At 38.5% G+C, this 15,417-nt stretch overlaps 1 protein-coding gene across 1 annotated transcript in view; it reads right to left on the reverse strand.

The window, feature by feature from the left end:
* Window positions 1-15,417, reverse strand: part of MYO3A (myosin IIIA) — a 107,815-nt gene that overhangs the window by 61,757 nt on the left and 30,641 nt on the right. Inside the window, exons 5-8 of the mRNA XM_061996826.1 lie at window positions 10,612-10,688; window positions 9,364-9,509; window positions 7,657-7,722; window positions 6,979-7,134 (exon numbers count right to left, since the gene is read on the reverse strand). Coding sequence (XP_061852810.1) covers window positions 6,979-7,134; window positions 7,657-7,722; window positions 9,364-9,509; window positions 10,612-10,688 — 445 coding nt within the window. The remainder of the gene's footprint in view (window positions 1-6,978; window positions 7,135-7,656; window positions 7,723-9,363; window positions 9,510-10,611; window positions 10,689-15,417) is intronic.

Here is a 15,417-nt window from a genome sequence, read left to right on the forward strand (position 1 = left end):
TCCTGGTGGAACTGTTACACATTGAATGTTACTGCATATCAGTGAGAGAGTGATATTTCCCAAGATTTGTTTCAATTTCCATGTATCATTTAATGTAGGAAGCCATCCTTCCTTGCAGGAAGGAAGGGGAATGCTCCAGGGATGGAAACTTTTCTTTTTCTATTTCTTTTTCTGTTTTTTCTTTTAAGGAAACTATCTCTACTTATGCCAGGAAAGTTTAATTACATAAAATTGGTTTTCCTGTAATCCTATTCAGCTGACATTATAACACTAGTGCTTGTTAAACCAGATTATATTCTCCACTTTCCAGAGTACAGCAGAGCACCAGATTTGCAGAACACAATATTTTTCTGCTTTGCTGTCAAAGGGCACAGACCCCTCAAGGACAGTTATACTGCTTCACTTGCTAAAACTCCAACCACTTAAAAAAACCCCACATCAGTGCTGTTGACATCAATGCTGAAATTTCATTATCGTCATGCACACAGACATTGTGAACTGAAATAACCACGTTTCTCTGTTCTGAAATTATTTGTTGCAGGCATGCTCAGCAAGCAATTCAAGCAGCTAAAGGCCACAAACATCAACCCAGTATGGACAGCAAATATTAGTTGAGGCAGCATTGTTTCTGTGCATCCTCCTTCACACCCCCCTGACTTATCTTTCAAGATTCAGTTAAATCAAAATGAAGCAACTGCAGCTTTTTCTTCTTCCAATTGTCAGAATGTATTTAAAAGATTTCTGATAGTTCCAAAAATACCATGAAAGGAAAGTGTGACTCACGATGCCCTGTTGAACTCTCTGCCTAAACTGGTTGGAGAATCATCTAGGGACTAAAAAGTGACAGGAAAAGGGTTGGCCTTAGACTGGAGGTAATGCAGAAACTAAAAATAATCAAGTTTTCTGTAAGGTGAAGGTGGGAACAGCTGTAGACCTTGCAGCAGTTACAAACAGCATTAAAAGTGACAAAGAGAAAATAAGCAACATAGAGAAACCTTGCTGGCAACTCTATTTCTCTGGAAGCTGCACAGTGCGATATTAGTTCATACTTCAAGTCCAAATTGTGTCTTCAACAGAAGTATCTGTTGAAATACACTCAAATAAAACTATAGTTGTATATTTATGCAAAATCTTTACCTGAATTTAGAAAAGTGTATTGGAAAGGCTCCAGCTTTGTCTGCACAGGGCTTTGCAAACAAACCTGTGCTCCCTCTATGTTTAAATGATTGCACAGCACCAGCTGCAGTCTCAGGCAGCTGTACTCAAGCTTATGCAGTGTTGCTGAATGCACACTGCTGCCCATCAGAGCTCCAGGGCTTTAGATTCAGAGGTGACCCATATTCAGTCAGTTGGGTCATTTCCTGCTCTGCACAATCTGTTTGCTAAGCCTGTGCTGGTCTACCATGCTCTGCAAAAAAAAAAGCAGATTATTGGTCCTTCATAACAGCCTCAAGAAATGGCTGTATCCTTGACAAATTGCAGGGAAAAATATGTGTTCTTAACTGAGCAAATAAGAGACCTCTAAAAGGACTCTTTGGGATTAGTTCTTTATTGCCCTCATGAGTCAGGCTTATGGTCTTTGGTCAGAAGCAGATTGAGAGGATGAAGGAGAAGCTCCAAAAGTAAGAGATGTCTGGAGAGGTATCCCACCTTCAGGAGAAATGGGTTGCTGGGCAAGTAGACTGACACAAGAGTAAAGTAGCAGTTGCAGAGTATTACTGCCAGGAAGCCCTGAACACAGGAGGAACTTTCTTGGCTTCAGGAGGTAAACAATTCTTCATTCAGGTATGGCTTCTGTCTCTTGTATTGTATGGAAGGATATTCTTATTCTGCTGTAGAGATGTGTATTAGAAGCATATGGTACTGGAGATCTGCTTATTCTAAGGCCTGTGTTGCCAGAAACTCTTTATTGCTTCTACAGCCTGAGGGCAGTTTTGCAGCATGGCCATCCTATATAGGAGTGTCCTCAGTGCAGCAATACACATTCCTTGTTGGTACAACAAAGCCTCACTGAGTTATAGGACAGGAAGAAGCGGCTTGAAGTGCTCAAGAATTAGTCTGGAACTCCAAAGCCTCAGGTTTAAGCCCCTATTCTGATACAGATTTTATCTGGAGACCTTGACCAAGTCAGCACTGGACTCTGCTCCTCATACCGCCTTTGTCAAGCTAGTGTGGTGATCTGCTCTCTGCTACAGTTTGTCCTGCAGGGCTGAGCTTGAAGGACTGCTATCAGCTGCTTTCTACTGGCAGGATGAGTCAGAGAGACAGAGAATATGCAGAAAATAAGTGACATAAGGTTGGCACAAGCAAGGAAAGTCATGGAAGGAAAATATCTGGTACTGCCTGCTTTTACAAAAGGGTGACTAAATTGATAACCGCCTTTGTGCATGTTGTATGTGAACTTACCTCCCTCAACTTTCCAAATAGTTAAATAGAGCAACTGCTTAGCACCCTGTCACTAGATTTCAGTGCTATCCTATATGGCCAATATAGAAGGACAAAATATTAGAAGAGTGATTCAGCTCACTCAAAAACCCTTTCTTTGAATCACTTTTCAGTAGAATGGGTCTCTTTCAAATAGTTATTTAAAGAGCATGCAAAGATGAGGCTCTTAACTTGGGGACCAGAGTCAGCTGCTGAATCCTAGGTGCAGTGAATATCCCTCACATATGCAGCTCATTCTGGAATGAGTCATAATTCCCAGGAAATACATGTTGTACTAATCACAGCATATTTCTGCAGAGATTATTGTAAAAGCAGTCAAGATTAAGACAGCCAAATAACTCACGATAAAAGTCTTACAAGCCTGACTGTCAAGGCGTAGATGCGACAGTTCTGAAGGCCATTTCAAAGACAGCTATTTCTGTTGCAAAGTAAAACTCTTCACAATGCAGGTTTTTTCCCCTCATTTGGCCTAGCAAGAAGTATATTTTTAGAACAGTTTTTTGATGTATGTTGCAGCACTCATTTCTAATAATTATTTTCATCACTGATTATAAAATTTAACAGTTATATTGTGATTTATAAGAACCTAAATATTGAAGGATTTGCTAACAATTAGGGGGAACTTAAGTTTCCAAAGGTGAATGATCAGGCTCAAATGAGGTTATTGTTTTTTCATTAGAGAATTGGTCTTATTTTCATTAAAGATTGCACAATGAAATCCCTTATCATGCTTTTTTTGTCACTAGGAACACAAAGATGAATTGGAATACAGTATTTAATGAGCTAGGTGGTCCTGAGGATTGGAGTAAGAGACACAGGGTGAAGTTTATTTGTATAAAACCTCAAGATCATACTACAACAGACTTTTTTCTATTAGCTGTTAAGTTCATCAATTTGAAAAGACTGAAGAAAAAGAAGTTTGAAGATGACTATGAGCCATGAAGCCCTCTGTAAAGAGGCAAAATCCACTTTATTAAGCTGCACAATGCCATAGGCTTTTCTTGCCATAGCCATGACAAAGGCAACTCTTTCAGAAGCCCAAGACCACTGTCCTGAAAGTGACTCTCCTCACTAGGAACTCACAGTTCAGTGAGAGCCCAAAAGTTAAATGAAAAAAGCCAAAAATTAATCATACTTAGTATGCAACTTTGCCTGCTTTATCTCCTCCCTAACACAAATTTATCTCCTATAGCTTAATTCATTATTCCAAAGAGTGGATTTCAGAGAAGTTTGGTCAACATGCTATGGGAAGATGTTAATGTATCAAGGGATATTTTCTCATGCTCTTCCCACTGTAACTTCAGTCTGAGGACTGAGCTAGGAAAGGTTAAGTTGAAAACAGATATTTTTAGCACAAAGTGATGACTTTAGAGAAAAATGTATTGCATTTGCTTGAAGTAAAAGTGGCATTTGTAATGAAGTTCATTGCTAGTATTCATGGGTTTTTGAGTGTCAAGACTGCTCAAAGACTACTGAAAAAACAGCACAGTCTTCCATTGCCTTCACTAATTCTGGAGGAGGTCTATGGCATACTGCAGTTTAAAGTTTTATCAGCTTAAGCTGAGATTTCTCTGGTTACTCAGGTTAGTGGACTCTCTTCCTCTTGCTATGTGTTTAGAAAGGATGCAGTAAAATGCAGTATCTAAAACTAGGTTTCTCTTCACTAGAATAACAATCATGGGAAGGTTCAGATTGCCCAGTGAAATGCCCTAATGACTCAGTGACTCATAAACGCCAGAAAATATCTCAGGTATTTGGTACTAATGGGAGTACTTGTAGGACGGTTCCACTCTCTGCCTAGAGATCACATACCCTTCCTGAGCAGACATAGCACACTAAGGTTGCATCTGATGATCTGGTCTTCTGCAAAAACCTCTGAAAATGTAACATAACCTAACATGATCTTTTGTTTTTTAACTATATTAACTGCATGTTCAGCAAATAACAAGGTAAGATCACAAGCACATCAACAAACTACTGCAGAAGGCAGTCAGAACCAAACTCCACCTCAGCATGCTGGGCAAAGAGAGTGATTTGATTTTAAGTGAAAATAGGAATAGTGCACACAGGAAGATCTAGTGGTTGGACCTCAGGTATTAACTGGAATTTAGTTGAATTTGGAGAGGAAACATATAGTGAGAAAGAAATTGCATTCTTTACCTTCAGCTTTAAGTCAACATTACCAAATTTCCTTGAGTTTATATGCCATGCCCATTTATACAATGTGACACAAGTGAGAGGGTCCCTTTCATCAGTGGAAAGAAGAATTCTGTAATCTTAAATGTATCTGCCTCCCAGTGCCAAGTAGGAGAGCTGTGCCTTCAACTTATGGCCTGAGAGAGCATGAACTGGAGCTCAGGGGAGAGCTGTACAAAGAAACAACTAGTGAAAGTCCAGGAATTCTGCAGTAGGGCCCCAACAAGCCAGTGTAAAAACAGCTCCAGAACAGGATAAATGAGAAAGCTAGGTGATTTTAAGATGAGACTCTTCCAGGTGACTTGTTACACAACCTATGCCTTGACCCTGCATCAGATCTACACGGCACTTCTGTACAGACAGTGCTGTTGACACCATTTGCTCTGTGCAGATTGGAGGTCAGAAGATACATATGATTAATATAGTTTTTAGAAGTATGACTACTGAATTCAAAGATCTATGTATAATCTTTTTATCATTCAACAGCAGAAAAAACAAATGCTAGTCTGTAGCAATTCCTTTACAGGTCTGGAATAATAATTTCTTCTGAAGTGAAATGATCTACACACTTCACTACAGTTTCAGCTACTGCAAAATAATGTCTGCTCTTCTTGCTTCTATAGAGATAGCAATAGATGTTAAGATAGGTATTCTTACCATTTCTAGGAGAAGGCTAATCTTTTTATGCACTGAAAGATAATATTTCAGCAAATGTAGTCAATAAACATGTTAGAGCTGAGGTGATTATAGGTACAATGTCTTCAAATTGCAATTTTTACTTGCAGCCTTTCATACTACCTTCATTGATCTCAGATATGAAAAGATTTGGTAAAATCAGTTCAAATGAGAGATAAACTAGTGTCAGCCTACTTGTTAGTGTTGTAAACTACTAAACTGAGACATGGACCAAGTTTAACCATGCTATTTAAATTATACTCTTAGTTAAGTAAGTTTGGGGGGTTTTGCACGGTTTCAGATAATAAATTATTACTTCTTTTTCAGGAAGAAAACTCTATCTTCCTTTGGGAAAATGTATGTAGAAATTACACTCCATCAACTGTAAATGCATGGGTAACTTCATTCCATAGAAATATATTCCCTTAAACTCTGATTCCTGTGAAGAGTGATCAGTTAATAAAATATGTGTAAACAGGATGGAGAAAGCACCAATAGCTCATCCTATTCCTGTGCCATTTGACTGCTCTATGCACATGAAATTGGGCGACTGTCTTTATGTTTGTATTATCCAGGAAAAGAAAGGTTATGTAATTTGTTTTATGCACATCTACATGAAAAAAATGAAAGGATTTTGGAAAAAAAAAAGAGTAGGAGTTGATGGAAAACAAACATATGAGTTCTGTAAAATCAGTAAAAAGCTGATGATGCTTGATGGACTTAGAAACTTGATTTTCAAAAATGACTTATGCTTTGAAAGGACCAGTGTCACAAGCGTTATCACAATTTAAATTCATATAATTTAGTGTCTTATTGTTTCCCTGTGTTTTATAAATAGATACTTTAAAAAGTCTGGAGTATGTTGCTTTTTCATGCTCAGTATTGAAATGGGATAAGCTTATCTCAATTTCAGGATCTTTCTGGATTAAGCAAATGTCAAGTGTGCACCATAAAGAATATACAAATCCCGTCTATGGCTTCAATTCAAGCCAATATTACGATCTTTTACCCATAAGCATAGGAAGGGTCACACTAGTAGTATATTGATACTAATCTACTACAACTTACATCTAATACATCAGCACAGTGGCTGGATTTTTTTTTAATTGTAAAACTGAGCCAAGCCATTTTCAGTTGTTTTCAATGAAAGCCATCAGGTGCTAACTGATTTATTCAGAATTGATGTTAATAAATACCAGTAGAAGAAGGAAAATATCTATTAAATAAAACACAAGATTTGAAGTTTGGAAAACAAGGTCTGGTACTACTTTCACTTCTTTCAGTTGGTAGCATCCAATTCTTGCAGGCACCTGACTAGTTATTTTTAGCATACTTGCTTAAACTAAACATCTGACCATGCAAATGTAAGAAAATATGAAGTATTAACTTCACCTAGCCTTGGCTTTTTGATATCTGTGATTCTAATCTGCATTTTGAGTCACAGGAGACAGAAGAGATACTTCTCAAGATTGTTTCATCCCATGGGTGGAACACAGTGCCCTTCCCTTTCCATTGGTTTTACAGGAGGCCCCAAAGTTTAAGCTATCTATTTTTTGGCCAGCCATAGTTAGGAGAGGTGAATCTTTCTCTGAGTGCCAGCCATTCTGAAACAATTAAAGTACCAAAATTGTCCCATCCAGCCTACTTTTTAGCTACTTTTACCTTGCCTTTTCAGTGACTCCCATTTGTTGATGAACATCAATAAATTCCATGAGTTGCCTTTGTAGCACGTTTTCTTTTCCTTCAATTTGCTTAATAAAATCATGCTGCAAAAGACTAGATACTGTCGGACGCTTCTCATAATCTTTAGTCAAGCACCTGTGCTGGCAGAAAAAGCATGTGATCATTGAGGGATTGCTGTTCAGTTTTGAAATCATAGAATCATAGAATGGTAGAGGTTGGAAGGGACCTTTAGAGATCATCTAAAGATCATCCAACCCTCCTGCAGAAGCAGGTCCACCTAGATCAGGTTGCATAGGAACATGTCCAGCCGGGTCTCGGCTGTAGGTCATTCACGCTTCTGTAACAAATACATCCATCTTAATCACAACAGCTCTGCACAGAACATTGTTAAGATTTCACAGAACTGGTGAGTACAAGAAGTTAAATTACTGCATTTTAAAATGATATATTCTTTAAACTGAGAAAAACAGAAGCATCAAGTGTGTTAAACTGTTATTTCATGTTTTAAATCTAGAGCCTCACTTGGAAGTCAAACTGGATTTGCAAACTGTGTTTTTAAGGAAATGTATTAGTAGTAACACATTACCACAAAGAATACAAAGATATTTTACACATGACATTTACACATGTTCCATATTCAGCTACAGTGTTACTCACTTGTTAATGAAGTCATTGAATTCAGGTGACCACAGTTCAGGCTGCTGTAGCGTTGGAGGAGGATTCCTGCAAAGGTCAGTGTGGTGATAAGTTAATAAGCTACTCACTTGGCAAAAACAATGTGTGAAAGCAGGCTGAGTAATGAGTTTTAGAAGGCCATTGAAAAAATATATTGATTTCCACTGGTAAAGGAGCATGGGTAGATGACATAATGTCTCACCAGCTCTCCTTTACATAACTAACAAGGAGAATTAGCATGGAGATGCTTTACCAAGCATAGCTCAGAATCACTGTAATTTCTTCAAATCGAATCTATAAATGAAAATGAAGCTAACAACCCATTAGTCACTTGTAACGGCAACTTTCTCTTTTCAAGCCTGAAACAATACACTTTCCTAGGATAATTTTTAAAAGAAAATTCTATTTTGAGTTTTCCCAGAAGGACTGAATTAATCAACTTGCTGCACAAAGTGTCAGAAGCAACTAGCTCCTTATTAACTATTTCTCACTCATCGGAAGGTAATTAGAAGTGAAAGACTAAATACAGATCTATTGGAAAGAAATACAACTACTTTCTTTTCTATTGTTAGAGCTGTTTATTTTTGGTGGCAATTTGGCCCAAATTGTTTTAACAGCCTTCCTCCATTCAAACAGAGGTTTAACTTTCACTTAGTCATGAAGACAAAAGGAATGACCTATAGAAAAGGTAACTTTTCTGTGTATTTTCAATCAATCATCATAACTGCCTTTCTTTAAGTGCTGAGTAATGTTTACTCTTATCACTTTCAAGTTTTTATGTAATGTAGTGAAAGGGTGTTGATCTTACATTTGCTCCCAGGGCAGAAAGGTGCCAAGTATTTGTAAGGACATAAGCCAGACGCTTTTTTGAAGGCCTAGCTGAAATTGACTGACCACAGCAGTTTATACCTGCTTTCTCCATAATAAGTTAAGGTAAGAAGAGCATTCATGCTCTGAATCAGTGCCAAGGCAGACAAGATTTCTTAAACCTGAAGGTAATTTAAACCAATTTGGGTGACTTGGCTGAAAAGGACTTGAAGCACTCATGTGTACTATCTGGTCTCTAGTTTTGTGGTACTATTAAGAGCAAAATCCACAAACTGCTGTATGATCATCCCCTACATGTTTTTTGAAATGCTCTAAGTGGCACTTTGGGTACTTTTATCTCCAGCTTCAAAGAAAACACAAAAGAAGTTGCTATTTGCACTGCCCAAGGACAGCAACACTGAAACTGCCAGGAAAAGCACAAGCTAATGAAAAGTGGCAGCCTAAGTGTATGTGAGTGGTGGAACAATACTTTGCTTCAAAGGACACGACATAACTCTGAGAACAGGTATGGGGACTGTTCACCACAGTGGTATATGCAGACTTTGCATTTCTATCATGTTATTCTTTGTAAGAGAATATGTGGGGGACAGCTAAGTCCTGTGCTCATGTATTGAGCAGCAGCCCACTCAGAAGGCCTTAGGGGTGTTTCTCAAATGTAGCCACAGACAGTCAGCTCTGAACTTCTCAATGTGCACAAATAGTTGAAGCAGAGGCTGCAAAAAATAAAGTTGGACAAAGTTTTTCTCAGTTCCTCTAGTAAAATAGTATGAAGAAACTCCACAAACTTATAGTTTGAAGAAAGCATCAGTTAAGAAAAAGTTTGGTTTAACCTGGGAGAAAAGAGATACATCAAGATATTACCTTGGTATTTTGAAGAGTGCCCTCATAGGGTGCAGATCAGCAAGGGGTGGATCTCCATCTCCCAGCTCTATTGCCGTAATACCTAGTGACCATGCATCACACCTGGCATCATAGGAGCTATCTAGCTGCTGCTCACAGGCAATCACCTGTTGGAATAAAAGATTGGAATGGTTATTGGATAGCCAAATGCCAGTTGGCAGAATCTTTTTCTGGATGGAGAGACTCAATGAAATAAAGAGACTTGCACACATTTAGCAAGGTAGAACATCATTTTAATGAAAAAAAGCAATTAAACTAGAGAAAGCAAGTGTCCATGAACACCAGGTTCTCTGACCACATCCTCTGTAATCCTTGCAAAGCTGCAAATCCTTGGCTTTTTCAGCTAAAGGTGGGAAACTGCATCCCTGGGCTGAGAGAAACAGAAGGAAACTCAGCAACCCTGAATCTCTTTCCTATCAGTTATTCCTGCAAAATAACTAACAGAGCTCTACTGCTCTATCTATGAAGTGAAACAAGCAGAAAAGTGGAAGCTGAATTTGCATCTCCTACTGGGTCCTTATTCAGCTGAATCAACCAACTTCAAGATCAAGCTAATTTCTCTACAATGCGTTTGCCCCTGGATCACAGAGAATCAATCTTATTTTTATCAGAGTAGTTTAATGTGCTATAAATAGATGTATATGCATGTGTTTGTGTATGCACAAATAGTGTAAGAACATAGGCTTCTTTATAATGAAATATTTTTCCAGCCTCAAGTTAAAATGTATCTTTATATGCTTCAGTTTCACGCCAGAAAATTCTCCAAAGATATAGAGGACATCCTGATAAGTTGTAATAACCTCTTTCTTTCCCTGCTGTCAGCTTTAAAAACTTTCCAAGAGTAGGAATCAAAACCAGAAGCTACAATGTGTCACACTTCTGTCCACGGGGAGATGAGGTACCTATAGTTCCACAGCTTGGAAGGCTGGAAAGTATCAATGGTAGTACTCTCTCCTCTTTAACACTTTAATAAGCAATACAACATCTTGCCCTCTGGCTCTAACCTTCTAATTTCAAAAATAAACCTTATTTTAACTTAATCTTTGCAAATGTGTAAGAAAAAAAGGTTTGAAACATTTTTTTAAAGGACATTGCTATTTCATTTGGTGAAAGAGCCAGTGGATATTATGACAAAGAAAGCAGAAATGCAGAATGCAGCAGCTTGAGTACCAGTGACAAAACACAAAAGTTTTGAAACATGAATCTAACCTCTGGAGCCATCCAGAACGGGGTACCCACGGAGGTGTTCCGACGGAGACGAGTGCTGGTCAGCTGAGCAGACACACCTGGAAGAACGAAGGGAAGATGTAACCAGAGCAACTGCTATTTCCATCCAGGACAGCTCTTCTGCATGGTGACATCCTCATCTTGTAAAGCTATGACTTCCTCTGCAGGTGAATCTCAAATACAACTTTCCAGTTATCTGGAAAGAGAGGCTGAGTTCTGAAAGGTACTCAGCGCTTCAGGTGAGGTTCTCTGCATCCTTTGCTTCCAGTGACTTTTGCAGGACCAGGATTTAGTCTCAAATGAGCATTTCATTATCTGGCTGCATATATTTTCACTGTCTAATTACAGTTTTTTGATATCCTGTTTTAGGAGAGCAGTAAAGCACTTTAGGGGGAAAAATAGTACTGTACCTTCCAGAGGTTCCTTTTTTCTTTTAATGCTCAGTACTGACACTAGACCTTTGTTTCATTATTTATATATTTCACATTTAACACTATAAGATACTTATCCCTATCTCTTAGCTGCTCTGTCATAAAAAAGAATCAAAACAGTCAAAGCCCAAAAATTCTTACAAAAACCAGAAGTCTCTCCATGCTGAAAGCACATTCTCAAAGCAACATCAAATGCCTGCAAATCAGCTTTGTAAAATGAGCTGTACTTTAAGGAATTAACTATTTCAGGACAAGAGCTGGAGAGTGAACTCTGAAGTCTAAAACCTTCTTATGGTTTTAACTTAAAAGATGTTGAAACATTAGGAATTCAAGTGGGCTGAAGCACACTTTTAACAACCTGCCACCATTTTCCTTCCTTAGAATGCAAAGGTGTAGTTATTGAAAATATCTCTATTGTGTGTCTAAGGGAAAAAACACAGGAAAAATACATGGGCAAAACCAGCCTTCCAGCTAGCATGTCCTGAACTGTTATGGATCTATCTATTGCAATCACCTGTGAGGTCCACACTAGGAGAAAAACGGCCTCTTCACTAGCAAGACCTGGATTTGGGTAGTAGCCAACTGTGAGTTCCACAAAAGCATTTTCTGGAGTGTTCAGCTCTGATTCCCAAAGTATCTGCATTTGTCCACTACAGAAATGCTGGAAATAAAGCAGCAAGAAAGATCTCACCTGTTCCTTTGAGGCAAACACAACCATTGCTTTTGTGGCTGCCTTCCTCTAGTCTATTCCAGGCTTGAGAAAGTTGAATATATTTCTCTGTGCCTGCAGAAAATCTAACATACAGTGTTTGCACCATAGAAAGGAAGGACAATGTGAGTCTTGGCACAAAGGCCATCAATCCCATTTCAGCTCAGCTAAGCAGGAGCTTTGTTTTTGCCACCTCCAGGAGCTGTCTAAGGTCCAGCTTCCAGCTTACGGGGTCTGTGGCTGCTCCAAGCCCTCAGCCAAACACATCATTCAGAAAGCAAGGAGTAAGCACACATCACCACAGGTCTTGTCACCATTGCAGTGATGCCAAGGGACATCACTATGTGATCCTCAGTTTTGGAGGGAGAGAAGGCTACTCTCCCCTCACCCTTTCTACATGTTGTGGGAGTCCCCTGAGCTAAGCTGTTTTGCAATCTTGGATGAGTAAATGGGAATCAGATCTGCAGGCAAAGAAAAAGACTAATTTTGTATGATTCCAGTGTCTGATTTTATAAATAATCATAACTTTCTCTAGAGAAAAGTAAACAAAAATAATTAATAAACAAATCTATTTTGTAAACAAAATATAAAAGGAATATTAATGTGCACAATCTTCTCTTTATGCACACTTGGTTTTTTTCTCTTTGAACTGTAACTTTAAAATAAACAGAGATTTTTTCTTCTTCCTCTCCCTTTTTTTTACTTCAGTGAAAAGCTGATTTAATTTGAACTGTTCACCACTACTTTCTTTAAGCTCTTGGTTTTTTTGGTGTGTTTTTTGCTTGTTTGTTTTTATCCTTTTGCTTTCAGCAGTAAAGTGGCATTTCAGATTATGGAATGTAGGTCTTATGACAAATGATATTTCCTTGGGCTTTTTCTGTGTATAGAGGAAAGATGATGTAATTCCACACTTAGTAACATTTCTTCCAGCATTTCAGTAACCAGTCAAGCATATAGCTGGCCAGCTTTTTTTAACTTGTATATTTTCTAATAAAAACATCTTGCTCTTTCCCCTTTACTATTTCTTTCTTGCAAAATGAGTCAAATTTTCTCCTATAAAAAAACTATGTCAGAAACCAGTGTTTTATGACACATAAATTGTAAATCTTATGAAAGAGACGAGCTTAATTAATAAGTGTATTAATAGTACCAATGTATACCATACCCCAAAAAACGCCATTGTGCATACAGATGGAAAAATTGTCTTTTTCAGGGAGTAGCTTACTAATAAAAACTGGAAATTAGCAGACTTACACCACGAGTATTACTCAAGCTTTTCATTGCAAAAATTGGCAGATGGGAGTAACATTGAAAGTAAAGCCACCTACTTATGACCCTGGCACTCAATTAAAAAAGAACCAGGGTAGAAATGAGCTCTGTGTTATGAGGAAAGATTTGTCTCACAGTAGAACCCAATCTGAGCAAATGCTGTTCTGAGCTATGCTGCAAGGCAGCACTTTATCATTTTATGATTATGTTCCATGACAGAAGTATTCACGTTGTAGTGGTTGATGATAATGGTGAGCCCTAGAAAACTCTACTAAATTCACATTCAGTATGAAGCAGTGAGACTGCATTCCCAACAAACTAGCCACTGTATTGATGCACAGAAACACAGACCCTACTCCAAAGGGCTTACACTCCAGCTATCACACTACCTCTGGCTACCTCTTCCATAACCCTTCATTTGCGCCTTCAATGTCCACTTCCTTACCAAAGCATCCTCTGTGTGACTTTCCATTAAGAACCTACAACTTGATAATTCCTCAAGCTAGTCTCTGGACCAAAAATTGCTCACACTGTTAACTCTGCAGATCTCAATAGGTTCAAATGCTTTGAATTATTTTCCACCTTTTTAATCTCCTCGAGAAACAGTCGTAAAACAGCAGCAGCATCTTACACTGTATTCCCCTTAAGGCTGCTGACAGATATGTTTTGCTGTTCATGTTCCATGCTGTTTGCTGAAAAAAGTGGTCTCTCCCTTCTTGCCTCTCTGTCTAATGGTATGAAGGCAGTCCTTCATAAACCACTGAAGTCCACATTTTCACCTGATCTAGAGGGATGGGATTCTAACTGTTTAAAGATTTCCTTTAGCATCCTAGGCTTCACATTGAGAAACAGTTGCAGTTTTGGTTGGGATGCAGATGGGGAGGTAACTATTCCCCATGAAACAATGGTGGGGCCATAATTCAATTACTCTGTAATTGCTGTTATCTTTGACACTGTCTCATTTCTTTGTTTGCTTTTTTCAGCTTTTATAGGTGTAATGATACATACTCAGATAGGACAATTTCTGACAGATAAGACAAAATATATACAAAATGCTAAGAAGAAAAATACATATAACTCCTTCATACTTCATAACGGCAAAAGAAAACAGAGAAACAAGAAGATTAAAACAAAGCAATTCTGATAATCCAAATGGCAAATGTCACAGGACACCAGGCACACAACCACAAGCAACTGCACTGCAAGCATGGTGGTAGCACCCCCACTAAGACTGTAAAGGGAGGTCAGAGGGCTTCTCCTTTGTCTACTTACCATAGATAGAAAGCATAAAGGTATTTAACAGAAAGTGTTACTAACAGGCCATAAAGACTCAAGTGGTTGGTTTGATGACTTTACAAAAGATGTTGCAGAACATTTTTGAAACAATATCAATACTCAGAATTCCTTACAGACTATCAACTGACATCAAAAGCAAACTCTTAAATGAGAAGAGCACATAAGCAATATTGCTTCCTAGGTGAGCTGCTGACAGTTCATGCTTGAGAACTTCTGCCTAGTGATAAGTGCTCAGATTAAAACCAGAACTAAAATGGGTTCTGATAACTGACAGAAATCAAGAACAGGAAATGAAATTGAAATGAGGAGCCAAAAATTAGAATGTTGAGCAGTATTTTACGTTGAAAGGCGCCACATTACATGACGATGAAGCGTGACTTCCTTTTCATAAATCCATGCTGCCCATTTCCAATCACTTTCTTGTCCTTCATATGTTTAGAAATTATTTCTAGGATTATGTGCTTCATCACCATCCCAGGGATCAAAATGGGGCTGACCAGCTTGTAGTTCTCTGAATCATCCTCCTTGCCCTTCTTGAAGATAGGAGTGACAGCAGTTTTCTTCCAGTCCCCAGGAGCCTCCTCAGTCTCCAAGACTGTTCAAAGCTGATCAACAGTGGCCTTGGAATGACAACACTCAGTTCCCTCAGCACTCTTGAGTGCATCCCAGAAGATCCCTTGGACTCGTGTATGTCCAATTCATTTAAATGTTCCCTAATCTGATTCACCTCTACTGATGGTATGTTTTCTTTGCTCCAGACTTTCTCACTGGTTTCAGGGATCTGGGGTTCTTTAGGCCAGTCTTACAAGTAAAGACTATGGCAAAGGTGACACTAAGTGCCTCAGCCTTTCTCACCACATCCCCTGTCATAGAATCATAGAATCATTTTGGTTAATAAAGACTTTTAAGATCATTGAGTCCAACCACTAGCCTAACACTGCCAAGCCCATCATTAAACCATGTTACTCAGCACCTCACCTATGTGCCTTTTAAATATCTTAGAGGATTTGTGCAGCTACACATCATCTTGTGCAGTATGCTGGTGAGGAAAAACCTGTCTTCCTTACATATTAGATTTCACAC

Source organism: Colius striatus, chromosome 5 (genome assembly GCF_028858725.1).
Source record: "Colius striatus isolate bColStr4 chromosome 5, bColStr4.1.hap1, whole genome shotgun sequence".
NCBI classification, from domain to species: domain Eukaryota; kingdom Metazoa; phylum Chordata; class Aves; order Coliiformes; family Coliidae; genus Colius; species Colius striatus.